This window comes from Pantherophis guttatus, chromosome 1 (assembly GCF_059756535.1).
Source record: "Pantherophis guttatus breed Tessera chromosome 1, ASM5975653v1, whole genome shotgun sequence".
In the NCBI taxonomy this organism is placed as follows: Eukaryota; Metazoa; Chordata; class Lepidosauria; order Squamata; family Colubridae; genus Pantherophis; species Pantherophis guttatus.
The window spans coordinates 32,505,847-32,533,447 of record NC_142063.1 but is presented as its reverse complement, the minus strand read 5'-3'; the positions used below and the strand labels follow the sequence as shown (position 1 = coordinate 32,533,447).

Here is a 27,601-nt window from a genome sequence, read left to right as displayed (position 1 = left end):
TCCCTTCCAACTCTGTTATTCTATTCTGTGCTATCCTGTTCTGTTCTGTTCTATATGCATCTTCAGCTATGTATGACAAAGAAGGTATCGTGAAGACATAGCAGAGAAAAAAAAATCTTATGGAAAATTTGTTCTCCATAGTTAAGGGGATATGAGGACATGCCTTATGCATGTTTTCTGAATTCTACTCAAGCTGCCCCCATCTGTATATAAATATGGGTAACCCCCAGTAGAATGCTAATATTGTAAAAGAAATAGAATTCTCAATCTGCAGTAATAAAGTTTTATTTAAAAGCCCACACACACATACACCATGAATTCTATTTATATATATATATATTTTAATCCTACCGTGTTTCCCTGAAAATAAGACCCTGTCTTATATTTTTTGAACCCTGAAATAAGCGCTTGGCCTTATTGCCATGCGCTCAAAAGCCCGATTAGGCTTATTATCAGGGGATGTCTTATTTTGGGGGGAAACAGGGTAGTAGAATTGTAATGTTTTAATACACCAATCTTTAAATTATGTTTCAGGATTCTGCTTCTCTCTAGAAACAGTTTTGCACCAAGAAAGAAAAGCACGTTGGGGGGGGGAGGTTGTGGGGGAGTGTCAGGGACAGGGTAGCAAATAATAATACTAAAGTACATTAGCTCAAAGCCATTGATACAGATCTTTAGGTGAAAGTCATCGAATGCAGCATCTTCTACATTATTATTTAATACAGAGAAGCAGCATTTCATATTTTATTATGGAACTCTTCTCCCCTCTCGCTGGGTTTTTTTTGGAGGTGGGGTGGGGGAGTAGGAGGCACATGTAGAGAATCTAAATTCATGTTAGAGAGGCAGGAAATTATATTTTTCTCCCCACAGAGAATTGGGCTTTGTTTTCCAGGTCACTGATGGTGGTTTTGAACAAGACAGATTTCTCCTTCCCTTGGAAGTTGTAGAGTAGATGAGGCAGCTTCTGGCATGTCTTCAGTGTATATCATCATCTCCTTGCCATCTGGTGAGAGAACAGGCAAAGATAATCGATTGCAGTAGTTTTCAGCCATGGCAACTTTAAGATGTGTGGACTTCAAATTCCAGAGTTCTCCAGCCACTATGAGGGCTTGGGAATTCAGGGAATTGAAGTCCACACATCTTAAAGTTGCCAAGGTTAAAAAACACTGATCTATTACATGAGATTCCTGGCCTTCTAGCCTGACAGAGGAAAGAGAGTCCTTGTAAAAAAGAATCTCAGAGAGGCTTATAACAACAGAACAAAAGGAAAGGATATCTAACAAAATCTAATTTAACTAGCTCCATTCACTGTATTTCTTGCATATCTTCCTATCCTTGCAAATCATTGTTGCAAACCTCGCATACATTAAACAAATTGCACAGCTGCTCCATAAGCAGATTATATCCATATTTTAACTATTATGCCATCCACATCTGCAGATGTTGCATTTTAATATTCATTATGATTTCCTTTCCATCATTTTCTGGGGAGATTGACATTTTATAGCAATCTTCAACACATCACTGTCATTCCTGTGTCCCTTTCTAAAATACTCGTTCAAGCATCCTCTCACTTCAGTTTTACTTTAAATCCTTTCATTATTATTTTAATCCTATTAATATATTTGGTGGTGCCTTGTTTTCTCTCTTCATATCCAAAACGTTATAGTATTTCTACTTCCTTTTTAAAGTTACTTTGTTTTTTTTTAATCTTAACCATTCCTTGCATTTACAGATTATTTCTTTACAACTACATACAACTCTACATACATACTGTATATTATACAGTGTTTTTGGATATTTTCTTATAGGCAGTTTTTCTCATTCCCAGGCTCTTTCAATTTATCATTCCTTCAAGCATCTTTATTCATGGTTGTGATAACTGCAACACCTCCTATTTCTATGTCTCTTTGCAACATAATTCTTTCCCACTTGTTCCAAGCAACTGTCACATCCTCTTTCCTTATATTCAATTTGTATTCTCTTGCATTTTTTTCCACATAAAGCAGGGGTCCCAAACAGTGGTGGGATTCAGCCAGTTCGCACCCCTTCGGGAGAACTAGTTGTTAACTTTTTGAGCAGTTTGGCAAACTGGTTGTTGGAAGAAATCATTAGGGCAGAGAACCGGTTGTTAAATTACTTGAATCCCACAACTGGTCCCAAACCCTCAGGCTCCAGCCCACTACCAGGCCTTGAGCCCTTTGGAACCAGACTGTGGAAGTGGTGGGAGAGTGTATGTGCGTGCCCATCCCCACATGCATGCCCACCGCTCACACAAATGGAGCTGTGTGTGCTTGTGCACGTTTGCCTGCCGTTCGCACAGAACCATCCCCTCCCACCTCTCCTGGCCAGGCCACAAAAGCCAGAAAGGTTGGGGAACTCTGGCATACAGAATCCACTCGGGATTTAAATGTTTGTAGATAGTATTTGTGGAAAGTCAGCAAGTATTTTGGGAAAGAAATCATAAAGGAAGAGAATAAAAACTATCCAAGAAGGATTGTACATGTTTGATGACACTGCCCTTGAAAAAAAAAGGGAAAAAGAGTACCGAATGAGGAATCCTGAAAAAGTATTAACTTTCAACCTGACAAGTGGCATTTCATTAGAGGTTCCACTTGCATCTGCTAATTTTACATTAATTATCCTGTTTATGTTACTTATAGGGAAGGAGACTGAATTCCAACCAAGAAGAAAATCATACAATATCTTCGTAATATAAACACTATACAAATGTTGGAGCATATTGGCACCTTCCAAAAGGTCTATTAGAAGCACAGGTCTAGAAGTACATAAAAGTACATAACTCCTGTCATCTAACCAAGTTTGCCAAAATTCATTATTGGTAGTCCTCAACTTACAACCAGAAGCGGGACCAAAATTTCCATGGCTAAGCAATATAATTGTTAAGTGAGTCACGCCGAATTTTACAACATTTTTGTTGTTGTTAAGCAAATCACTGCAGTAGTTCAGTGACTCATGCGGTCATTAAGTGGATCCAGCGTCCCCGTTGACTTTGCTTCTTAGAAAATAGCTGGGAAGGTCTGGTACATGCCTGTTGCTAAGCACCTGAATTTTGATCACACGCTCATGGGAATGCTGCAACAGTTATAAGTGTGAGGACTGCTCATAAGTCATTTTTTTTCGGTGCCATTGTATCTTTGAATGGTAACTAAACGAATGGTTGTAAGTGGATGATTAGCAATTAGTAGAACTATAAACAATTAGGCACCCACTAAACTTACATATTTCTCAACTAAAAGAAATCCTAATGTGTTCCCACCCCCCTTAAAAAGAAAATGAAAAAAGTGTAGTTAATACCAATAGGCTAATTTTCCTGACAGGCGATATGTGGCCTGATAGTACTACTGCTGTACCCAATTCAGTTTTTTTAAAAACAGTTGTGAATTGTGAACTTCTTTTGGAATAATATTAGTAGCCAGCTGGTGGGTTGCATTTAAGTGAGGTTGGACACAAGTGATCTTTCAAAATTCTCCAACCAAATTTGAGTGGGTGATTTCTGTGAATATTTCCAAGGCAAGAAGAAACAGTATTTTCTGAACGACAGGCTGTCTTAGAAGTGACAGCAGCTTTACAATTGAAAAAGCCCAATGAAGGGAGTTTTTCCATGTTGTCTCCTTCCTTGTATTTAATTAAAGCTTGAAAGCTATAAACAACTGAAGAAATGGAATTTTCTAGGAATAAAAGCCAGGACATTTATATATCTATTTTGGCCATTTTTATAAGCAAGCACAAAAATACACCATCCATGAAAAATTCACTGAAACTTTCTTCTCTGAATATTTTTCTAAAGTAAATTATCATTCATCAAAAATGAATGAGGAGTCCCGATAGGGTAAAAAATGCAAGAGAATTTCTCTGCTGGCCTATATTTTAACTATACAGTTGCTTAGATAACTCTGATGCAGTGTAGTGCTGACAGGATGAAAATAGGAATCCCAAGAGGCCATGGGGAATTTAGTACTTAGGCCAGAAACGGTTGCCAACTGGTTCAAGTTTTAATTGTCTTCTCACATCTTGTTGTGGGCCACTTTGGTGTTGTGTTGCAATCAGTTTTGTGCCTGATGCTCTTTCACAGAGTTTATTTTGCACTCAGAAAAATTATTCCTTCTTTTTCTAATGCAAATTTTAGCCATTCTCTGTACTAGCCACCAGTAGTAATTCAACTTCAGGCAGACCAGATATGCTAACCCTATTCCTCCTCCTGTGCTTATTACTCATATATATTTTCCCCTTTAAATAAGAGGAAAATGTTGAAACAGATTAGAGTTTTGGGCAGGGGCACATTTTGAAATTTGAGATGGTTTATTGGGTGCACTCATCAAATACCTGATATGGAAGATTTTCCTATTTCTAGTGAGACTGCCATTAACTGTTATAAAATACCCATTTATTGAAGACTAACTAACATTTAGGATGCTCTGTTGCAACTTTTGTGGGGTTAACAGATAATGTTGTAAATTGAGTGCTGGAGACGGGTATTTTTCCAATATGCTAGCTTCATCATTATTAATATTTAGCAAATAATATTTTAAAACATCAAGTAGAACAGAATCTCATGCACCCCAAGGGTACAGTTGGCACCCACACATAGGGCAGGTAAAGACATTCTCAGTGTGTCCTGTTACATACTCACAATGTCTTAAAGAGGCCAATGACATACCCAATGCAACCTACTTTATGATGTCTGCAAGTCCTGAAGTCATTTATAAATTGGTTGATAAAGTAGCAAAATAAGAAGAATACTCTTATTTGCAATGGTACAGTGTATTCTGCCATTTCATTTTCTTATATTCTATGTGTAGAAAATAAATATTGAGCTACAGTGACCAAACTCCTCAAAAATGAAATTCTGCAACAATTTAGCTTGTTAATATTTAAATTGATGTGGGATACTCAGCATCTCCTTTAGTTATACAACTCTTTCCCCTTGAGGCTCCTTCAGACACATTGTCTCTTGCCCATTGGCTGTCTTTCTACATAGACTTCCAAATTGCTTTTCTACTCCACTTCTTTTTTTAACAGTTTCATTTTTCATTTCTCCCCCTTCCTAAAATTAGTGTTTTCTAGCTGATTGTCTGTTTTGTTCTGCTTACATGAACCCTTGGGATATGTGCTCTTAGATCCTCAGCCTTCTGATGATGTCTTTTTGAACTTGGTGATGACCCATCCTTTCATGAGGGAAGGATTGGGGACATAGATGAGAGAATAGTAATTCCCCATGTTCTCTGACTGCATGTAAATGTTCTCTTCCTTTCTAAAGGTCTTATCAATTCCCTCACAAGGTCCAGAACAGCTTTTTATAATCTGATGCCCTTAGCTCTATTTAGCTAACTCCAGAAGTGGTATTCAGCAGGTTCTGACCAGTTCTGGAGAACCGGTAGCGGAAATTTTGAGTAGTTCGGAGAACCGGTAAATATCACCTCTGACTGGCCCCGCCCCCATCTGTTCTCTGCCTTCCGAGTCCCAGCTGATCGGGAGGAAATGGGGATTTTGCAGTAACCTTTCCCTGGAGTGGGGAGGGAATGGAGATTTTACAGTATCCTTCCCCTGCCATGCCCACCAAGCCACGCCCACCAAGCCATGCCCACAGAACCAGTAGTAAAAAAATTTGAATCTCACCATTGACTAATTCCATAATTCCCCGGCTAACATAGCAGCAAATTAAGGAAGGATGACCCAGAGTTTCTCAGATGTTGATGTTTTCTGGGTTCTGTTTTGTTTTTATTTTTGTAATGTGTTATCTTTGCCATGTAGCCCTGCTGAGACTTCTGACAGTCTTAACTACTGCAACACACTCTACATGGGGCTGCCCTTGAAAAGCATCTGGAAGCTCCAGTTGGTGCAAAATGCAGCAGCCCCGATGGTTTTGTGGAGACCTCGGTGTGCACATGTGTCACCTCTCCTGCAGGAGCTGCATTGGTTGTCAATTTGCTTCCGGGTGCAATTCAAGGTGCTGGTTGTCATCTTTAAAGCCCTTCATGGTTTGGGACCAGGTTATTTGAGGAACTCTCTCTTGCCGGTCACATCCACCTAACTAGAGCAGGGAGGCAAGGAATGTTATATGTCCTGTATTCTAAGGAGGTCCAGTTGTTGGGACCCAGAAGAAAGGCCTTCTCCGTAGTGGCTCCATCCCTCTGGAATATCATCCTTCTGGAAATTAGACTGGACCCCACTCTGACACTCTTTCAGAAGACCGTGAAGATGTGGTTCTGCCAGTGGGCCTGGGGAACAGAGCAGGATGGAGCCCATTAAATGGGTCATATGAGCATGTGTTGTTGTCAAGGGGGGAGTTATTATTTTTATTTTCTATTATTTTTATTTCTTTTATATTGTGTTTTTATTTTCTGTAAGCCATCTTGAGTCACCATGAGCAAGTAGGCAGCAATATAAATTTTATTTTTTTAAAAATTGTGATTCTAGATGTTGTCTGGCCACAGTTCCCATTATCCCTAGCCATTAAACTTATCCCCTGCTCCTGATAAAATGTATGATGTTGGAGTGTTGCCAGAATTCAAGCATCTTCTTCCAGTGGAGCTTCAAGTTCCTGCTCACTTACCCTCAATTTAAATTCTGGCCCAGTCAAGCAAAAGCCACTCATGAATACATATTCTATGCAGAGTTCTCTGAAGAACATTTAAAGAGCATTTTTATCCTTGGGAAATGTAGAAGTTTCAATAAAAGTTCTGTGAAATAATAACCTAGCCAGTGTGTAGAAAGCTACCAACAACCAGGCATTAAGCAGCACTTGCTTTTGATTTTATGGCAGTATTTCTCAATCTCGACAGCTTTAAATTGCTAGGACTTCAACTCCCAGCATGCTGGCTGGGGAATTCTGGGAGGTTAAAGTCCACACATCTTAAAGATGCTGAGGTTGAGAAACACTGGTTTATATTGTTGCATGTTGACTTTCCAGTTTACAAGAACCATTTTTGTAGGCAAGAGTAATGGTCCAGATTCTCTTGTTAACTTCAAAGCTATAGCTCCATCTAACTCTTTTGCCTCTGATTAGTAACTAAAGATCATAGCAATACTACTTAGTGTTTTAGGCTGCCAACTGATGATCCTCAAGGGATTAGATCACATGGAAATCAATGAGACATAGACACATTTAGATCTCTTGGAAAATGTTTGCTTCCATCACTTGACATTTATTTATTTATTTATTGAATTTATATTGCCACCTATTCGCCCATGGTGACTCAAGGTGGCTTACAGAGTATAAAGGGACATTTAAAACAATAAAACTAATAAAAAGAATCAAATAAATTAATATAGTATAATATAATAAACACCCCCCACCCCCCACCCTGGCGACAGCAGATCACACAAGCCATTTAATGGGCTCCATCCTGCTCTGGGTTCCCCAGGCCCGCTGGCAGAACCAGATCTTCAGAGCCTTCCAGAAGAGTATTAGAGTGGGGCCCGTTCTAATCTCTGGGGGAATGATGTTGCAGAGAGAGGGAGTCACTATGGAGAAGGCCTTTCTTCTGGGTCCCACCAGGTATATCTCCCTAGGGGATGGGATCCACAAAATTCCCTGCCTCCAAACTGATGGGTCGGGTAGATGTGACCGGCAAGAGATGGTCCCTCAGATAACCTGGACCCAAGCCATGAAGGGCTTTAAAGATGACAACCAGCACCTTGAATTGCACCCAGAAGCAAATCAGCAGCCAATGCAGCTCCCGCAGGAGAGGTGACACATGTGCACACCAGGGTCTGCACAAAACCATGCGGGCCGCTGCATTTTGCACCAACTGGAGCTTCCGGATGCTCTTCGAAGGCAGCCCCATGTAGAGCGTGTTGCAATAGTCAGTGCCTAGGGCATGGGTGACTGTGAGTAGAGATTGTTGGTCCAGGAAAGGGTGCAACTGGCACACAACCCGCAGTTGTGCAAAAGCCTTCCTGGCCACGACCGCCACCTGTTCTTTGAGCAGGAGTCGTGAGTTCAGGAAAACTCCTAGATTACACATAGGGTCTGTTTGGGGTAGTGCCACCCTGTCCAAGACCAAATATGGCAATTCTCCCTGAGCCAACAAACCCCAAACCCAGAGCCACTCAGTCTTGCCAGGGTTTAGTTTCAACCCATTGTTCCCCATCCAGCCCCTAACAGCCTCCAGGCACTGCGAGAGGGAGGACACGGCATCACTTAATGCACCATGGGTGGAGACATACAGCTTTTTTACTCTCCAAATTTTTTACTCTCTCTGCTCTGCTGAGTGACTTTATTATTTACCTCTTCCTACTGAGTTGGCATGTCAGGTATGCTACCTCTGAGATATGGCCAGTGAACATATGGTTTACTGGGCCATAGATACCTGACTGATTCTTCTCTCTATTGCCACTCAGGGTCACAGCCTGCTGTGAATGTTTTCTTACAAGGACACTATTCCAAGCAAACGGCCATTACTCTGGTGGCTAGTGGACCAAATGAATTATGTTTATACTAGCCTTCTCTCTAGCTTGGTAACCATTGCTTTCACTCTCCAGAGCTAGATTTAAACCTTGCTCAGTGCTTCTGATAGTAACATTTCTGATCCCAGCTAATTGGTGTGACAATCCTGAATGTTGATTCTAGCTTTCAGGGAAGAGCTGTATACAAACAAATTAGTAAAAAAATTTTTTTAAGAAAACCATGGAAATTGATTTTGTCTGCACCTCATATTTCAATTAGCTTTATTCTAGTTTACCTGGCATAGCTTTCCCAAAGCAATTATAATTGAACCTAGAATTGGTGAAGACACTGAATGTTTCCCCTTAGAATTTTCTAGTCCTAAGAAAACTATAACATCCAGGATGACCTAGAAGGGTAGAACGATGTTTTGTTTTATATTTCATAGATTCATCTTTTATTTATTTTCATCAAGAGGAAAGCTGTAAAACATTTTCTTATGCAGGCAAACAACCATAGGTTAACAAACTCGAGCCAAATCACAAGATTTGATGAATTTTTCTCGCAATACTGGCAAAAAAAAATTACTTTCATCATTGCTTGCAAATAAAAGAGAAATAGCGAACATTTTTTCAGACTGTTTTCTGTGAAAGAACGTCTAGTGAGATGGAATGTCCTTGGGACATGCAGAGCCCCTGCTGCTAAGATGACAAATAGCTTACAATTATTCCATTTTTCAGAATTGCCAAGTCACTCCCACCTCTTGAGCTTCTCCCCATGTCGGTTTGACAGACATTTTGGGTCATATTTATCTGGGAATCCTGCTTCATTATCATTGGGATAATATTTTTTTTCTAAGTCTGCATAAAGCTCATGGGAAATGTGACTGCAATTTAAAAACACCAACAAGCCATAATGCTTTTCAGTGGTTGTGTTATGCAACAGCTGTGACTTTCTTGTTGTTAGCTGCGAAAGAGCTTTATTTGCAAAACCTTTCAAATGCTGTGCTAGTTTATTGCTTTGTAGTTTATATTTCCAGCTCTTAGGATTGGAAATAAGAATTAAAGAGCTGAGAGCAGCATTTGCTGAGGGAGGCACACATGCACTAAGATTTGCTAGGATGTGGGAAGCCTATTGGGTGCTGTTCTATCTCCTGCAGAGTTATTGTTTTCCGAACAACATTGTTCTTTTGATGCAATCAAACTTTTTTCCTCTCCCACCTCAAGCTTTTAAGGTTTTTAGCCCATGTATTCTGACCTCTTCACTGAGGATGGGAAATCCATCTTCAGTTGTACCTGGGATGTCGTCTTTAACTGGGCCATCTGGAAAGTTTACTTGGGAAATTGAAATGAATCATTTTAGCTTCTGGAGAATTCGCAACTGCAGTTTTGGGCAGCAGAGATATACAGAAGAGCTTCCTGGGACAGTATGGCATTATTGTAAGTAGAGCAGAAAATTAGGGGTCAAAATGGATCTCAAAGCTCATGGAATGTAGTGATGTTTATTTTAAACCTTGTTGAATTATGTAGCTTTTTTTTTTTTTACAAAGTTATATGAAATGCGAAAGATGTGGAAGCTTTGTAAGACCAGCAAATTAAGAAACAGTCGATGATGTTTGTTTCTCAATAAACTTTTGCAACTTGATACAGCCAAATGTATATTCGGCTCTTGAAAAAAATAGAGGAAAAAAGAGGGGGGGGGAGGAAGAGGAAAATATGAGACTTTTTGTTCAACTGTTGTTGACAGGGCAGAAACAGGTAGGCAGAAAGTGTCTGAAAATTAACTGAGAAACTCCCTTGCCTCTTGATTTATCTCTCTGCCTGGTTTTGTTTCTCCATTTCTTGTTCTTTCCCTTCTCATGTGGATAATTCTCTCCTGCTCTCCTGTCTTCTTCCTTGCTGTTGCTGCTGGAAGGTTGAAGAGAAAAGTATTTGCCTTTGGGTGTTCCTGTGTTCTAAGAATGGTTTTTACATATGAGCCTAATTTAGTAAATAGGCCTTATTTTATAGGAAATTTAAACAATAGTTACTAATCAGATTTTTAAAATCCTACTCTATTTTTAGAACATGGATTCCAAATGGTATAATACAATGGTGTGCAAATGGTACAGTTGCATACATGGAGATGCCAGCACATATGGACTGTTTGATCCACACCCACTCATACAGACATGCATATAACCTGTTTCCCTAAAAATAAGACATTCCCTGATAATAAGCACAATTGGGCTTTTGAGCGCATGCGCTAAAATAAGCCCCCCCCAAAAAATAAACCCTCCCTGAAAATATTTAAACGCAGAGCTGGAAATCTGGTAAGATGGCAACAGGAGCCCCATCTTGCTCCATGTACCCCAAAATAATAAGACCTCCCCGAAAATAAGACCAAGCGCTTACTTTGGGGTTCAAAAAAATATAAGACAGGGTCTTATTTTGGGGAAAACACGGTACCTATATACATATATGGAAAATAAATTTATTGAAAGAAGGAATTGGTTTCAGCTGGTATAGGCAATCTGTTGATATGTGGGGAAGTTGGTCATTGTACAGGAGGGTTGTATAGATTAAGTAGCATCAAATCAATGTCATCTCTTAGTAACCATAAGATAGATTTTCTCCATGGTGATCTATCCCTAACCTGGTCTATCCATGTTTGCTAAAGGTGCACCCATGGCTACTATAATTGAGTCAATCTGCCTTGTTGATGGTCATCTTTTTCTTCTCTTTCCTTCCAACTTTCCCAGCATCAGAGCTTCTGCAGACAACTAACTCTTCACATAATGTACACGAAATAGGATAATTTTCATTTTTAATAGAGATAGTCTATATTTTTGTAATTATTTGCTTTTACATTATTGTCTTGTTTGGCTTTTGTATGCCTCCCACACTCACTTTTGAGATGGGAAGCCATTTAAATTTGATAAATAAAAAATAACAACCTGTCCCTAGTCAGTTGTGCTTCAAGCCTGGGTTGATTCGTCAGGAGTAAAAGTGCTTGAGTGCTTATTTCTTTAACTTTGGTTTGCATTTGATTTTACTACTACCGGTATAATCAAAATTATTTCATATAGACTCCCAGCAAGTCTTTTCCTTCTCAGGGCCAAGGAACTGTCATGTTAAAATGTATAATTTTGCTTCTGAGTGGCAGCATTGGCTTTGTTAAACAGCCTCTGGCTAAAAACTAGGCTAGCTCCTACTTCAGGTGTCTTCTGGAAGTAGCTGAAAAAGAAGCTTTCCTGGAGGACATCTGGGACCTGATGATTGTGGTTTCTTTTATATGTTTTTAAGACTATTATCACTTTAAGGCTCATATATGACCTTGACCAGTAATCTAGAATTATTTGTAGATTTTTATTCTGGATGGGGGTAGGGCTCCCCACATAAAAGGAGGCATGCCGTCAAAGCTTCCTTCACTTTCGATTACAATTGTGGCATTTGCTGAACTAGAATCTATTTGGCATCTTGGTTCATAAAGGGGGAATATGAGGATTCTAGGATATGAAAAATAAAAATCAAGAATGGGCAATGTTTTTGCAGCCAGAAGCTGCATTTTTAGTTTTTTTTTTTTCCCGAGGCTCCAACTTGTGGGCAGTACACTAATGAAACACTAACATCACCCAGAGAACAAGGTGGATTTTTTGCCCCCTTTTTGTGTTTGCATTTTGGAGACATGTGGGATTTCCCCATCAATAAAATAGATGTCTTATAATCATTACTGTCTCTTCTCCCAAGCTGCACTGAAGGCTGATATGTACTAGAAAAAGGAGCTAAAGGCACCGAAGATGATATTTTTAGCATCAGACAGATAAAATATGCACAGACAAATAAAACCTGCAGATTTTAAAATTCTGTTTTATGCTGATGCATTTGTTGCTATGCCTCTTCAAGCTGTGTGGCTACTGTTTCATAGCTCTGAATAGAGTGCCTTCGTTTTATTATAAGCTGTTCTGAGACAATTTTCTCCATTGAAAACCAAGATGTTACAAACTGAGAATATGTAATATAAAATAAACAAAACTATCACTTCCCATAAGTGATTTGAAGACCAAGTTGGATGTTCTAATCCTCTTGAGATTTCAGAACAGGAGGAATGCTTCATATGTATTTTTCCCTGCAGCACAAAGAGTTGCTTTGTGCAATTTTAGCTGTGAAAAAAGTTGTGGAGGAAAGTGTTACTTTTCCATTTCCCCATTATCCTCTTTTCAGGGATGGGATGCTGAGAGTATCCTCCTGCTCAGTATATGAAGTAAGGAGGTCAAGGGACTGAGACCGTTTCTATGTTTTGCAGCATTTTTTCTTCTGATAAGGAGGCACTTAAGATCATCCTGAGTTGTAGGGAACACAGTACAGGTGCTATTGCTGACAGGATTGCCTTAATATTGATTTTAAATTTCGGGTATTATTTCAGTGGTGGGCTGCTGCTGGTTCGGACCGGTTCGGGCAAGCCGGTAGTTCGGACCGGGGTGGCCCCGCCCACCCACCCTGGCACTATCATGTCCTATATAATCGCCAGTTTTTCGATGCTGCGCGCATGCACATGCTCACATTTGCGAACTGGTTGTTACAACCGCCAGCAGCCCACCCCTGTATTATTTGTATTTATGCTTTATTCATGGAGATTTATGTATTATCTTTTGTAGTATTTCAGTCTGTTTTGAATTCTGTGGAGTATGAGCAGATTCTTGATCTACCGATTCCCATATGATTGCACCCTAAATCACCATATCTTGCCTCAGTCATGAAAGCCAGCCGGGTGACTTTGAGCCTGTCACATTCTCTCAGCCCAACCGATTTCACGGGGATGTTGCTGTAGGGAAAATAGGAGGAGGAAGGTGAATTGGATATGTTCGCTGCCATGAGATTTTGTATAAATAATAAAGGCTGGATACAAATAAATACAAAATAAAAATAAAATAAAAAATAAATCCTTGGAAATGGTCTGTAAGGGCAGCAATTTTTCGCCATTTATACCTCATGCGCTCCATTCTGTTCTTCAAAATCAAGGTCCAACTATGATACCTATCCTATTTACATATCTCATTAGTTAGTTAAAATGTCATTGTGGCTCCTTAATTGTAATTGGCTACAAGATTTCACTTAGCATTCAGTTAGGTGCAGAGTAAGTATGCATGATACTGCTTTTCCTTCAAGCCAAGAACCAATACTAAGAGCACCATCTACTGGAATATAATAACATGTGATAATTTCACATATTTTTTTCTCTTTAACTTGGAAGTAGAATGAAGTTATTTTAATTGCTCAAGCATTCTGAGATATGCTCTCATAGCAGCTGTAACTAGTAAGAATCCTTTTGGTTATGAACTCTTGAGCATGGAATTAATTTTAGGTCATACTCAAAATAGACGAGGCACTAATAAAAAAGAATATATTAATTCAGGGTTGAAATGTGGAATCTTTGGTGCTCTCTCAGCTCGGTTGTTTTCTTACAGATGTTTAATTACCCAAAATAAGCTAATATCATCAGTGCATAGGCACATAGCAGGATGAGGCACTCCTGCGGTGTCAGGATGCCAGGTTGTTGCTGGTGCTGCTGCTATTACAGCTGATGGAGTATTGTTTTTGTACTAAAATGCTATTGACACTGAGTCATAAATGCACAGCACTTTACAGCTACATAAAGAGAGAGGGGAGAGATGCCTGATTTCAGTTTCAAGAAGTTGAGAGATAACAGAAAAGGAATCATAATAGCTTTGCTGGATCACACTCCAAGCTGTCTAAAACAGTTTCCAGATCACCCAAAATATAATAGATGCAAGTAGCGTGGAACTCTAGAGGGGGTATCAGGAAAGCTAAAGTTCAAAATAAGCGGTGGTTGGTGGAGGAATTTCAAAACTGTAGAAATGACTTCATTAGATATGTTCAGAATGAGGGGAAAAGAAAGAATAAGAATACCAGCTGTTCAGTGAAGTTAGCAAAACAAACACATAATAAAATATAAATCTATTCAGCTTCTATTTTGGTTCGGTGTGGCTGGAGAAGGCTGTACATGTTCCATGTATTTGTTACAATAATTTAACTTTCATCATAGCATTTCACAAAATGCTTCATAACTGCCTTTCAAACTAGTTAAATGTGGACAAGCGCATGATAGTTAAGTTTATCCCTTTTCTAGATTGGCAGACCTTTCAGAAACTCATTCATGCCCAGCAGGGGTGGATTCTAAATTTTACTACTGGTTCTGTGGGCGTGGCTTATTTTGTGGGCGTGGCTTGATGGTCATGTGACAATTATTTAGGATTTAGCAGAGGTACTGGTCTATCATATCGTCATATCGTCACCGCTACTGGCTCGGTGGAACCGGGCGGAACCGGGAGGAACCCACCACTGATGCCCAATAGCCTCATGACTTGACTACTGCAATGAATATAAGACTTAAACCACCTGGAAACTTCAACTGGGTCCAAAGTGCAGCAACACAGGCAGTGAGGAGCATGCCTTTGGTATGCCTATGAAGTACCTGTTTCATGAGCTACACTGGTTGCCAGTTTGGTTTTGGATGAGATTCAAGGTATTGGTGGTGACTTATAAACCCCTACATGATATATTGCCCAGTTACCCGAGGGAATGCCTTTCTCCTATGGTGTCAACCTGGCCATCTATCAGGATCTATCAGAAATATGTCTTCTCTGTTGAGGTCCTTGTCCTCTGAAATGAGGTTCCTCCTGAGATCCAAGTGGCTTCCATCCTGATGGTGATTCAGAGGGCCTTAAAAACCTAGTTCTTCTTCCAGGTTTTAGGGTAGAATGATTGAATCCCCTTATAGGATGCATGCATATTGCCCTTGGATGGATTCACCATCTTATTCACTGTTTTTATTTTGATTGTATATTGTTTGTTTTTATTTGTTGAGCTGCTTAAAGTCATTTGGAGTTGGGTAGTATCCAAGTCAAAATAACAACAATAACAATAACAAGAGTAGATATATAGCTAGCTCAGAAATCTTATTTAGCTATATCACTATGTGAGATGGGCAGCTGTACAATGTGATAAGTAAATAAAATTTAAAGAGAACTCATTAGTAATTTTTCATCAAATTGGAATGAGGTATGAGGTTGGTGATACAAAGTTTGATCCTATCCTATAGTATTTAATATTTTTATTAATAATTTTGATAAAGATGAGGATTATCAGATTTTGTCATATTCTTTTCCTAGACAAAAACAAATGAAATTCAGAGCAGTATGATCTTAAATCATATTTATTTTATTTATTTATTAAAATTTGTCAAACAAAAACAAGAATAAGAATAAAAGAAAAAAATACAATGACAGGGACAATAGGCACATTAATGTACTTATGCACGCCATCTCTACTGACACTTAAGTATAAAGTAAGATCCACAGAAGTCAATTTGTGACTGAAACTGTGAAAATTTGTAGCTGAGACAATTGGATCAGGTAGAGCATTCCAGACTTTGACAATTCTATTACAGAAATCATATTTCTTACAGTCAAGTTTAAAATGATTTACATTGAGTTTAAAGCGGTTGTTCATGCGCGTATTATTGTGTTTAAAACAGAAAAAGCCATTTACAGGTAAAGCATTACTACATATAATTTTGTATGCAATACCTAGGTCTGACCGCAAGTGACGCAGTTCTAAGTTATCCAAACCGAGAATTTTGAGCCTAGTAGCATATGGAATTCTATTGTGTACAGAAGAGTGCAAAACTTTTCTCATGAAATACTTCTGAACCCGCTCGATTGTACTGATGTCAGAAATATGGTGGGGAACTTTGCTGTGGCTTTCTGCTATTTCTTTCTTTTATTCCTGTCCTAACATTTATGCATGTAGTTATTGTGGAAGTACTAGAAAAGCACAAAAACAAATGAAAAAATAATACAGGAGACAGGACAGAAACAATAGGTGAAACAGAACAAACAGGAAGAGGAACTGAAGGATTGTGGATGTTTAGTCTTAAACTGTCAAGAGGAAAGAAACCTGAATGAAAAATTAGGGCAGGAAATAAAGAATATTTGGGTCAATCAATTTGGCCTAAAAAGTTAGTGGAAAATGAGGTTGGAATAAGGATGTGAGGAAATGGAAGGCAGATTGGCAGACTGGCAGAAGCTGCAAAGAAAGACCAACTGGACAGAGTCAACAGGAAGAGGACTAAGATATTATAGTTTGGGTATTGTCAGTGAAAGCCTGACTTGGAGCAGTTATGCCAATGCATTGTAGTGATTAAAGAGAATAAGATATAAAACTGCCAAAGAGACTAATGTTCAAGTATCTTCAGCCATGGAATTTCACTGAGTGATTTTAGGCTGATCAGACTAAGTAACGTCATGGGAATAATACTAGAGAAGAAAATGCTTTGTACAACTGATTGACTGATTGATTACTATCAACTCAGGGCTGATTGTTAATGACCACATAGATTTTCTCTAGGAAGATTTAACTTGGTTTTTCAGATCTTCCATTAGGAAAGTACCCATTGCTATTGTAATTGAATCCATTTACCTTTCTGTTGGTCATCCTCTTCATCTCTTTCCTTCCACCTTTCCCAGCACTATAAACATCTCCAGAGAGCTGAGTCTTAACGTATAATGTGTTCAAAGTCTAATAATTTGAGCCTGTTCCTTTGTGCCTTTGATTGAGAGCTCTGGGTTGATTTGTTTGATTATATACTTGTTTGCGGATGTTTTGGCATTTCATTGTATTCTCAAAAGATTTTTCTCTCTTTTTTAATATGATTTTTATTCAGACTTTAAAAAAAAATTAAAAATTAATCCAAACTAATCCAAAGTAAGGAGGGAAAAAAAGAGAGAAGACCAAAAGTGGAAGAAAAGAAAAAAGTTTAAGAAAACCAGAAAGAAAAAAAAATACAAAAAAGGGGCTTCTAATACCATATTCTTCACAACAGTTATAAATATAATTATATTTTAATCTCCCTCTCTCTAACAGTATTCTCAGGAGCCTTCTCCAACATCAAAATTCAGAAGTGTCAGTACTCTTTCTAGTGTGCTTCCTCAAATTCTAACTTTTTGTGTCACAGGAAAAAAACATTGCCTGCACAATTCTGATCTTTGTAGATATATAGGCACATCTCTCTATCTAAATATCTTTTCCAAGACCTTCATTGCTTCTCTACTGAGTGCTTGTCTGTGTCATATTATAAGATTCCTGCTTCTTTTGTACTTTTGATAGTGGTCAGAAAAAAGGCGGAAGCTATCCACCTCTTCAACACCTTCAATTGTCAGTTCTAAAGCTAGTTACTATACCTCTTATTATTTTAGCAATCTTTATTTTTAATCTTAGTCCCATTTTTTCACTAGGCTCTTGATTTGAGAGCCAGTGTGGTCTAGTGGTTAAGGCACCAGGCTGGAAGATTGTGAGTCCTGTCTTAACCATGAAAGCCTGCTGGCTGACCTTGGGCCAGTCAGTATCTCTCAGCCCAACTCACCTCACACAGTGGTTGTTGTGAGGAAAATAGGAGGAGGAAGATTTATTATTATTTATTTATTTATTATTTATTAATTTTATTTCTATACCGCCCTTCTCCCGAAGGACTCAGGGCGGTGTACAGCCTAATTAAAAACACAACTGGATGGGCTGGATATGTTTGCCATCTTGAGTTATTTGTAAAAATAAGAAAGGCAAGATACAAATAAATAAAAATAAAATAATAATTACTAGAGCTTCCATAGTGTTTGCCTTTTCAGATATTTTTGTGGTGTCATCATCATAGAATAAATTGTTGATACTTCCTCCTCCAGTTTTGAAACCATGCTCATCTTCTTCCAATCCAAGTTCCCTCAATATTTTATTTATTTATTTATTTTGTCAAGCATGTATTAGATAACAGATATAAGTATATATATAACATGATTATGAATATATGAAATGGATACATATAAAAGGGGACATTAGGACAGGGACTCAACATAATATATACTCATTTGTTATGATATACTCATATTTTTATATAATATCATATCGTATTATATTATTATTATATATAATATATATCATATATTATCATATATGATATATATATATATTATATTATATTATATTATATTATATGTATAATATAATATATATAATATATGAGTTTATATATATATATGTAGGTCTTTGGTTATTCGGGTTTTCTCCCGTGTAAAATTGGAAGTGTCTTGGCGACGTTTTGACGAAGTCTCATTCGTCATCTTCAGGCTGGTGTTTTTGGCTTCATGCTTCTAGGAGCAATGTGCAGCTGTTTCTTCCTTTTAACTGCCAGTGGGGGTGTGAACTGATTGGGTGGGAGCTTGGCTGTGTTCTGATTGGGTGGAGGTGTGTTCTGATTGGTTGGGGGCTTGGCTGTGCTCTGATTGGATGGGGGGTTGGCTGTGCTCTGATTGGCTGGCACGAAGCTGATTGATTGGCACGAAGCCGAAAACACCAGCCTGAAGATGACGAATGAGACTTCGTCGAAACGTCGCCAAGACACTTCCAATTTTACGCGGGAGAAAACCCAAATAACCAAAGACCTACATACAAACACCCGCGAAAACCTCAGAAAGCATATATATATATATATATATATATATATATATATATATATATATATAATATCATTATATCAACCTTTATGTTGATATACTCAACATAAAGGTTGAAGGAATAAGGGGATAGTCTACAGTATTGTTTCACTCTTTTTCCAACCTAGAACCGGTCTGATTGCCATGTTCCATCAGAACATGGCTTTCTGACCTATGTATAGGCTTTGCATGAGGACAAGGAGATGCACTAATGAGGATTCCCCTTTTTCTAAGCACATATCACAATTTGACATGATCAACACAATCAAAGACTTTTCTGTTAACAGAGAAGCACATAATGAGTTCTTTTTTATATTCTTTGGCTTTCTCAATTATCTCAATATGTCTCTTATTCCTTGGCCTCTTCTAAAGCCAGCTTAGATATGTGGCACCTCCCTTTTCAAAGTAGGTCTCTAATCTGCATTGGATGATCCTTTTTGTTAGCATGTGAAATTAAGGATACTGTATAATTATTTGTTTACACTTATAAATAATATAAATCTAATAAATAGATAAATGATAGAGGTCATGGGGAAGCAACATGCTTCTTTAAGAAGGTATGAATAGTGATGGAGACATACTTCGTTAGATAATATTGACCAGGGGTGAAATGCTACCTTGGTGAAAAGGGCCTTGGTAGTACAGTGGTCTAAAGCACCCTGTTATTAACACAGCTGCCTGCAATTACTGCAGGTTCGAATCTTACCAGGCTCAAGGTTGACTCACCCTTCCATCCTTTCTAAGGTAGGTTAAATGAGGACCCAGTTTGTGGGGGCAATAAGCTGACTTTGTATAAATATACAAAAGTATGAAGGCTATTGCTTAACGCATTGTAAGCCGCCCTGAGTCTCCGGAGAAGGGCGGCATATAAATCAAATTAAAAAAAAAAATGCTACAAGTTTGGGGTGGTTCGCCTGAACCAGTAGTGAAAATGCTACTGGTTCGCTTGAACTGGTAGTATAAAAATGCTTTAAAAAGTAAAAAAAAAAAAGTTCCCATGATCACGTGGCACAGCTGATAGTCTGAACTTTTTTCTTTTCTTTTTTAAAGCATTTTTTTACTACCAGTTCCGGCGAATAGATAGTAAAAAATGCTTTAAAAAGTAAAAAAAAAAAGGTTCCAACAATCAGCTGTGCTGCGTGATGGTCAGAACTTTTCTTTTACTTTTTAAATCATTTTTTACTACCTATTGCCTGAACTGGTATTTTTGTGTAAAGTGTGATAGTTTGTTTTTGAGCTCTCTGTGACTCTGTGAGGTTCCTGCTTGTTTCAGGGGCCATTTTATGTGAAGTCCAGCTGCTTTTGCATTGTGTGTGAGTCAGTTGTGTAGCTTTTGTGTTATTTTTGTGTAAAGTTGGTTTTCCCGGGCACAAGCCACGCCCATTCACATGACCACCAAGTCACGCCACCCATTCACATGACCACCAAGTCACGCCCCACCAAGTCACACCCACAGAACTGGTAGTGAAAAGTTTTGAATTTCACCACTGATATTGACAGATAATATTGTCCTCTTTCACCAGTGAGCAGCTTCAAATGATTCTTCAGAAGAATCATTTCACAAAATAAAATCCTCTAGGATGATTGGTGACATTTCTTTTTAATTGTTTTGGAATAGGCTCATGAATTTCATTCAGAGAGCAAAGGCACCACATTTGAATTTTCTCTCAGATCTGTGTGAAGTTTATTCCTGGGAATTACAGACTCCTGCTGATTCAAGATAGCATAAAGTACCAATCTAACTGCTGTACTGTTATTTCCCCAAAGGGATGCAGAACATTTTGCAGCCCAGAAGCTTTAAATATTTGCATTCTTGTTGAAATAGGCTAGTGTGTTCCCCTCTCCTACCCAGCACACTTTTTCTTAAATAGTCAAAAGTCTCTTGGGAAGATTATGTCTTGCTGTTTGTTTCCAACTTCAAATAATCAGAACTTTGTTACTGTGGGCCATGCTTTGCATACGGTAATCTTTCTTTCTGTTTTATTTTTTATCTTCAACCCATCACTGTATTGAACTAGTTACCAAATGTTTTGCAAAGCTTTTTCTCATGCAAGTGATGCTGCATCCAGGAGGGAATCCATATTTTGTTAAACACTATCTGCAAGACTTAAAATTCTATGGAACATAGGAGGAAAGAGTTTATACTCATATAAACTACCATGTTGCAGTGAATGAAGATTTCACCTTTAGCTTTATGAGAGTTAATGGGATAACGTCTTGCAAACATTACTCTCAATGTAATGCATTCAATCTGTTTTAGGGATTGATTATTGTAATTATTAGTAGCTGATTAGTATTAGTGCTCTTTTTTATTCCCTTTCTCCCATGATTTGCATGCAACACCCACGGAAACCCAAACAAGCAAGCAAAGATTATTCTGATCAGGGACTGGAAGTTTCCATCAGTTCCAAAGAAGTCTCAAAAGAGGGTGCAGAAGTAGATGGTAAAGTGCAACAAGGCCAGTTAAGTAACTTCTTCAGAAAAGAGTTTCACTCTGAAGGAAAATTGGATCTCTCCTAGTCTGGGAATAAGATGAGCCCTTTAATGATCAAATAATATAATGACTGTTGCTAATATTTTATATTTATTCTTAAATTGGATATTAAAAATATTCTTATCCCTTGTTTTTCTCTGGGCAAGGATTTTCTGTTCTGAAAGAGACTTTTTTATTTATTTATTTATTTGATTTATATGCCGCCCTTCTCCGGAGACTCAGGGCGGCTTACAGTGTGTTAAGCAATAGCCTTCATACTTTTGTATATTTATACAAAGTCAGCTTATTGCCCCCACAAACTGGGTCCTCAATTTACCTACCTTAGAAAGGATGGAAGGCTGAGTTAACCTTGATCCTGGTGAGATTCGATCTTACTTTAATTGCAGACAGCTGGTGTTAAATTACAGTGCTCTGTCTGTTGAGTTATCCAGGCTCCTTTTTTGCCCCCTGGAATCTTGCTATAGCAGCAGGCTTGAAAGTTTTTAATAAATGAGTCGAAATAAATGCTAGAAATTTAGTTTATTTTCTTCTTGTCTTTTCTTTCGCCCTATGATACTTAGGCAAAGTTCTGAGCAGGCAGATGTTACTGATCTGATTGCAAAGTTTTGAGTTACTTTCAGGCATTAGATTTGCAAACTTGCCCATGAACCCATGATCCCTGCATCCTGATGATCAAAATGGTCAGAATACCCTGGATCAGTTTCAGATGTGTTTTAAAATAAAACTAGAGATGTTGAATAGCAGAAAAGCTGTTCGTCTGGAAGTGCCTTAGATAAACTGGCTGAAGATTGTATATGTGTAGATTCACACTCATTCACTAATATAGCTTTGTGACTACACCAAATTCTCAAACAAAATGCCTGTATACAAAGTGTTTCACCCAGCTACTGCCATGTGATGATATGGAATTTTTTCATATAATAGAATTTTCCTTTGGATTAAATTGTATTTCTTTATCTTTTTTTAGGAGGAATGACTTCCTCTCACTTCTATGATTATGGTAGTTCCAAGACATCAGACAAAAGCAATGGCTCCCTTTACACCTCTCTGTTTTCTGATGAACTCTATACAGCACCTCAAGATTCCTCTTATTTCACCGGAAATCTTTCCAGGGAGGACAATCATGTTACCTCTTCAGAGAGCACGGAGGGAATTCATGCCCAAGGTGGGCTGTTTAGCTCTGATTCAGGAATAGAGATGACCCCAGCAGAATCCACTGATGTCAACAAGATTTTAGCTGATCCAGCGGAACAGATGAAATCTGAATCCTACAAGTACATGGACATCAGTAGATCAGAAGAGATTAAATACCAAGAGAGCTGTGATACAGTCAAGGAAGACCTGAGTCCTCTCAGCTTGATTAATCAAGGAGTGGAGGACAAGATTGGAGCAAAAGGGATACCATTTGATGAAAAACATGAGTCTAAAGAGGGCTCATCTTTTCTACTGGACCACCAGTATAGCCCCTCAGAAACATCACAAGTCAAGATTACACTGACGGAAATAGAAACTATGGAGGTGCCTGTATCAAAGGAGAAAACGCCTGAAAAACAAGAAGCTGGTCTCAAACCAAGTCATGAAATAGTTCCTACAGTGACAGTCTCTGAGCCAGAAGATGACAGCCCAGGCTCAATTACTCCACCTTCTTCAGGAACAGGTAAAAAATGATTACATACCAGGGTACAATAAAAAATAATTTAGGGGATGAGGAAGATTTGCAGATAACATACACTAAAAAAAAACACCCCTCCCTTCTTATAACCCTTAATTCAGGGTAGAGTCAGGGTGACTGGATGGAACTGAGCATTTACTGGCTGGATGCCCTTCCTGATGCCATGTGGAGTTCTCAATAAATAGCATACACTAATATCTGCAATTAAATTTTCTAATAAGAGTACTTTACAGGTGGATGGAATTGGAACTCCTAAATTCTTAGTGATGGCCATGATGGTTGGAGAATTCTGGGTATTGAAGACATACATCTGGGGGTTACCCAAATAATTCATAAATTAAACATTGCTCCCTATGATATAGAGAAACCTCAATCCACAGCAACACTCAACATTTTGTTCCTCCTGCAGATGCCCTGGGTGTGTGTAGGGGAAAGGATGACTGGAAACCCACAATTATTTCCTTCCATTAAAGTACCCAATATTATATTCTGTGATGGTCACTAAAATGGGTAGTTTTATTGCCATGGTACAATAAAAATCAGTGGTACTGGCAGTGCTTTTAGTATCTAAATCCTTTCCTCTGAATTTAAGGACATTGTTATGTAGAAAAGCTCTATGCCAGGGTGTTCAACCTTGGCAACTTTAAGACTTGTGGACTTTAATTTCCAAAATTCCCCAGCCGGCCATCTTTAACTCTGGCTTATTAAACAGCAGTGGATATTTTTTTCTCCACTAGTTTGAAAAGATGCTGCAGCTCCAGAAATCATTAAAGAGAAAGTGAAATTAAAACCAAAATCTGTCTCAAGGGAAGATCCCAAGCACATCTAAGGATAGGTTGTGGAATTGTTTTGTTTCCTTTGGCCATATAGATCCATGGACAATTTTTTCCTGCAAAAGTTAGCAAGCAAGAGAGGGGAAGTAATTGCCAACTGCCCACAAAGTTGATACATTTATTTCATGGAATATAAAATATTAACTTATATGGAATGTGACACTAAGCAGCAAAGCCTATACTCAAAAAAAAAAAAAAAGAGAGAGAGATGTTTTAAGCTTTGTTATGTGTCACATACAGTATACAAATTACAGTCCCATTTTACACCAGCTTTCCCCACCTTAAAAGCTTTTATGAGTCATGCCACCTGTACTCTGTTTTCAGCAATATGTTTTCACACATTAAAACACCCACTTTTATATTTTGTACAAACCATGTATTTTTTGAAACTTGCTTATTATTTGCAAATTGTTAGGAGTGAAGTCATGCCTCCTTCTGAGGAGAAACATCAGCACTAGACATGAAAAAACAATCCAATCTAGAAATAATATAGAAAGCTCATTGTGTTTGCTCTAGAGCTTGTGGGTTGGGAGGTACTGTACATGCATAAGTACATTATGTGATTGCTTCCTGAAGAGATAAAATTGGATTTTTGCTAACCAGAATTTTTATCCTTCTCTTTCCCTCATGTTTATCTGTCTCTTTTATTGTGTTCCTTCTTCTTTCCTAACTTGGAACAATCTCCTTGAAATTCCAGAACCATCTGGTTCTGAGTCTCAAGGTAAGGGCAGCCTTTCTGAAGAGGAACTTATTAATGCCATTAAAGAAGCAAAGGGCTTCCCATTTAAGCATCCTGAAGGCCAAGGACCACAAACTGTTGTACCAGAAAAACAAGATAAGAAAAACAAGTTGACAGAATTTCCAGCAGGAACTACTCCCTTGGATAATGAAGCAAGCAGTGCTGAATCTGGTGATTCTGAAATAGAATTGGTATCAGAAGACCCCCTAGCTGCTGAAGAGGTTCTCCATTCCAACTACATGACCTTCAGCCATGCTGGAGGCCCTCCACCTTCCCCAGCCTCTCCTTCAATACAGTATAGCATTCTGAGGGAAGAACGTGAAGCTGAACTGGACAGTGAGCTCATAATTGAATCATGTGATGCTTCATCAGCCTCTGAGGAGAGCCCTAAACGGGAGCATGACTCTCCCTTAATGAAGCCAATTATTATGGACATTATTGAAGAAGAAAATCATACTAGGAATGAAGGCACCAGGGCTTCGGATTACAATTTAAGTGGCTCCAAGGAAAGCAGAATGAACAGGGAAAATCTAGCAGACTCAGCCTCCTACTTGAAGTGTTCCTTCACCGCATCTAAAGTCCATGCTGATACCGTGTCTTCCTCTACCATCAGTAGTGAAGAAATAAAGGACAAAGTAGCTCAGAAGAAATCAGTTGAAGTGGCAGCGACTGCTACTGGAAAGAAATCACCATCCAAGGATTCATTGACAAGAAGTCCCTGGTCTTCACCACCACTGCCATTTTTAAATAAGCAAAAAGGTAATGCTGTCCATTTTTATTGCCAAAAATATGGGCGTTTTGGTTATCTATGAGAATGGATGATGAAAACACTGCTGATCTGGAAGAATCAGGAACAGCAAGGGTCTGCCTCCTCATAGATAGGATTTCGAAGCAAACCATTTATCTGGGGGCCATGAATATTGTTAAGAGTTGATTAAGACATGGGGTGAATATTGGAAATGGCTATTTGCAATGCATTTATTGCACAAGTTCAATTTATTGTGGCTTTGGTAGCATGAAACATCACAATAACAGTTTGGTTTTATGCAAGTGAAAATACCTTCAGTCACCACATTTGCAAGGAACTTTCAGAAAATTAATGTTATTGGGGAACTTAATATGCAACAGAATGATTATCTCCACTAATTAAAAATTGAATTTACATCTTATTTTGCCCCATCTCCCCATTAGTTAGTTCAAGAAGACATACTACTGTATTTGTTTAAAACATGGGTCCTCAAACAACGGCCCGCGGGCCGGATATGGCCCGCTGAAGTCATTAATGTGGCCTGCGAGGGACCATGAGGCTGCCCCGCCCACATTGCCCCACCTACCTGCTGGCCCCCGCCTGCCTTCTGGAGGCCAAGGAGGCCAAAAATGGGGCCATTTTTGGCTTCGCCAGCCGAGAGAGAGAGAGAGAGAGAGAGAAGGAGAGAGAGAGAGAGAGACAAATAGAAGTCCCTCACACACACACACCCCCAAGGCAGCTGCATCCCTTCACTAACCTGCTTTCCCAGGAGAATAACCCAGGAGCATAACAAATTAAAGTTTAATTTATGTGTGTATGTATTATTATATGTATGTTTAATGAACTGCTAAATTGGCCACGCCCACCCAATCACATGACCACCTAGCCACATCCACCCACCTGGTCTGGCCTCCCAACAGTGTGAGGGACTGTGAATTAGTCCCCTGTTTAAAAAGTTTGAGGACCCCTGGTTTAAAAGTTAGGTATTTAAAAAGTCTAATAATTATTTTAAAATATATTGGGTAGAATAAAAAAAATACAGTGTAGAGAAGTGATAAAAGAATGAACAACCTTATAACAGAGAGAAAATTATTATCATTAATCAGTATCCCTAATGGGCCAGTAAAAATAATCTTTAAGCATGCAAGTGTTTGTATAAAAGGAGTAGATTGAATTATATCTCATTTAGATCTGGCCCATAGAACAGACCCATCTAAGAATACAACAATGAAATATAGGTAACACACACAAATGATGTTGACAAGGGGTCCCCAATCACCAGGCTGTGGCCCAATACCTAGCTGCGGCCTGTTTGGAAATGGACCGCATAAGTGGTGGGTGAGCACATGAAGCTCCACTTGCGTGAGCAGTGGGCACTAGCACTTGCACACAAAGCTCGACTCACATGAGTGGTAGGTGCTTGGGCTTGCACATGAAACTCCATTCGCACAAGCAGTGGGGGCGTGTGCCTACCACTCACACAAATGGAGCTGTGCACGCTTGCACGTGCACACTTACCACTCACACAGAACCACCCCCCCCCAATGCTGGGCACCAAGCCAGAAAGGTTGGGGAATGCTGATGTAGACCCTTATATCAATTACTGGATTTTACTTGGGAAGTACATATTCAATCTGCATAATTCGAATGTTTCACGCATTATGGGAGACTTCAAACAAGCCAGAGCACAAAGTGATTTATAAAGCACAGAATGGGGGGAAACAAGATTGTGGTATACCCTAATACCTTTCTCAATGGAGAAGAAAGCAAAAAGAAAGTTTTTTTCCACCAATTACCAATAAACTCTAGTTGCTAAACCCAAGACAAGGCTACCTTTTTGGGGGGATTTTTTTTTGTTCCTGTACTCATACAAAAGGAGTGTTAATGGGTGCAAACACAATGAACAGCTGAGTTTTAGATTTTTTTTTAATAAGAAAGAACATCAGAGGCAGATAATTTGAGAAAAATCTCTACAGGACACCATAAAATAAATATATTTATTTGTTCAATTTACTACATATGGCTGCCCATCTCACAAAAGCAACCCTGGATAGTTTACAGTTAGAACAATAAAATAAAGCATGACAAATTCCCATAATAGAATAACAGGTAATCCATTGCATCTTCCATTCAAGACCTTTCATTTCTGAATGTTCTTATCC

The 27,601-nt window shown here is 38.7% G+C and overlaps 1 protein-coding gene across 2 annotated transcripts in view; it reads left to right on the top strand.

The window, feature by feature from the left end:
* RTN1 (reticulon 1) overlaps positions 1-27,601 on the top strand; it is a 113,846-nt gene that overhangs the window by 40,287 nt on the left and 45,958 nt on the right. The window contains exons 1-3 of one of the 2 annotated variants that reach the window (XM_034433514.3): positions 9,713-9,849; positions 22,415-23,104; positions 24,650-25,450. In XM_034433514.3, coding sequence (XP_034289405.2) covers positions 22,420-23,104; positions 24,650-25,450 — 1,486 coding nt within the window. In that variant the 5' untranslated portion in view covers positions 9,713-9,849; positions 22,415-22,419. Of the gene's footprint in view, positions 1-9,712; positions 9,850-22,414; positions 23,105-24,649; positions 25,451-27,601 lie in introns of those variants that run through there. The other variant, XM_034433512.3, reaches the window with a different exon arrangement.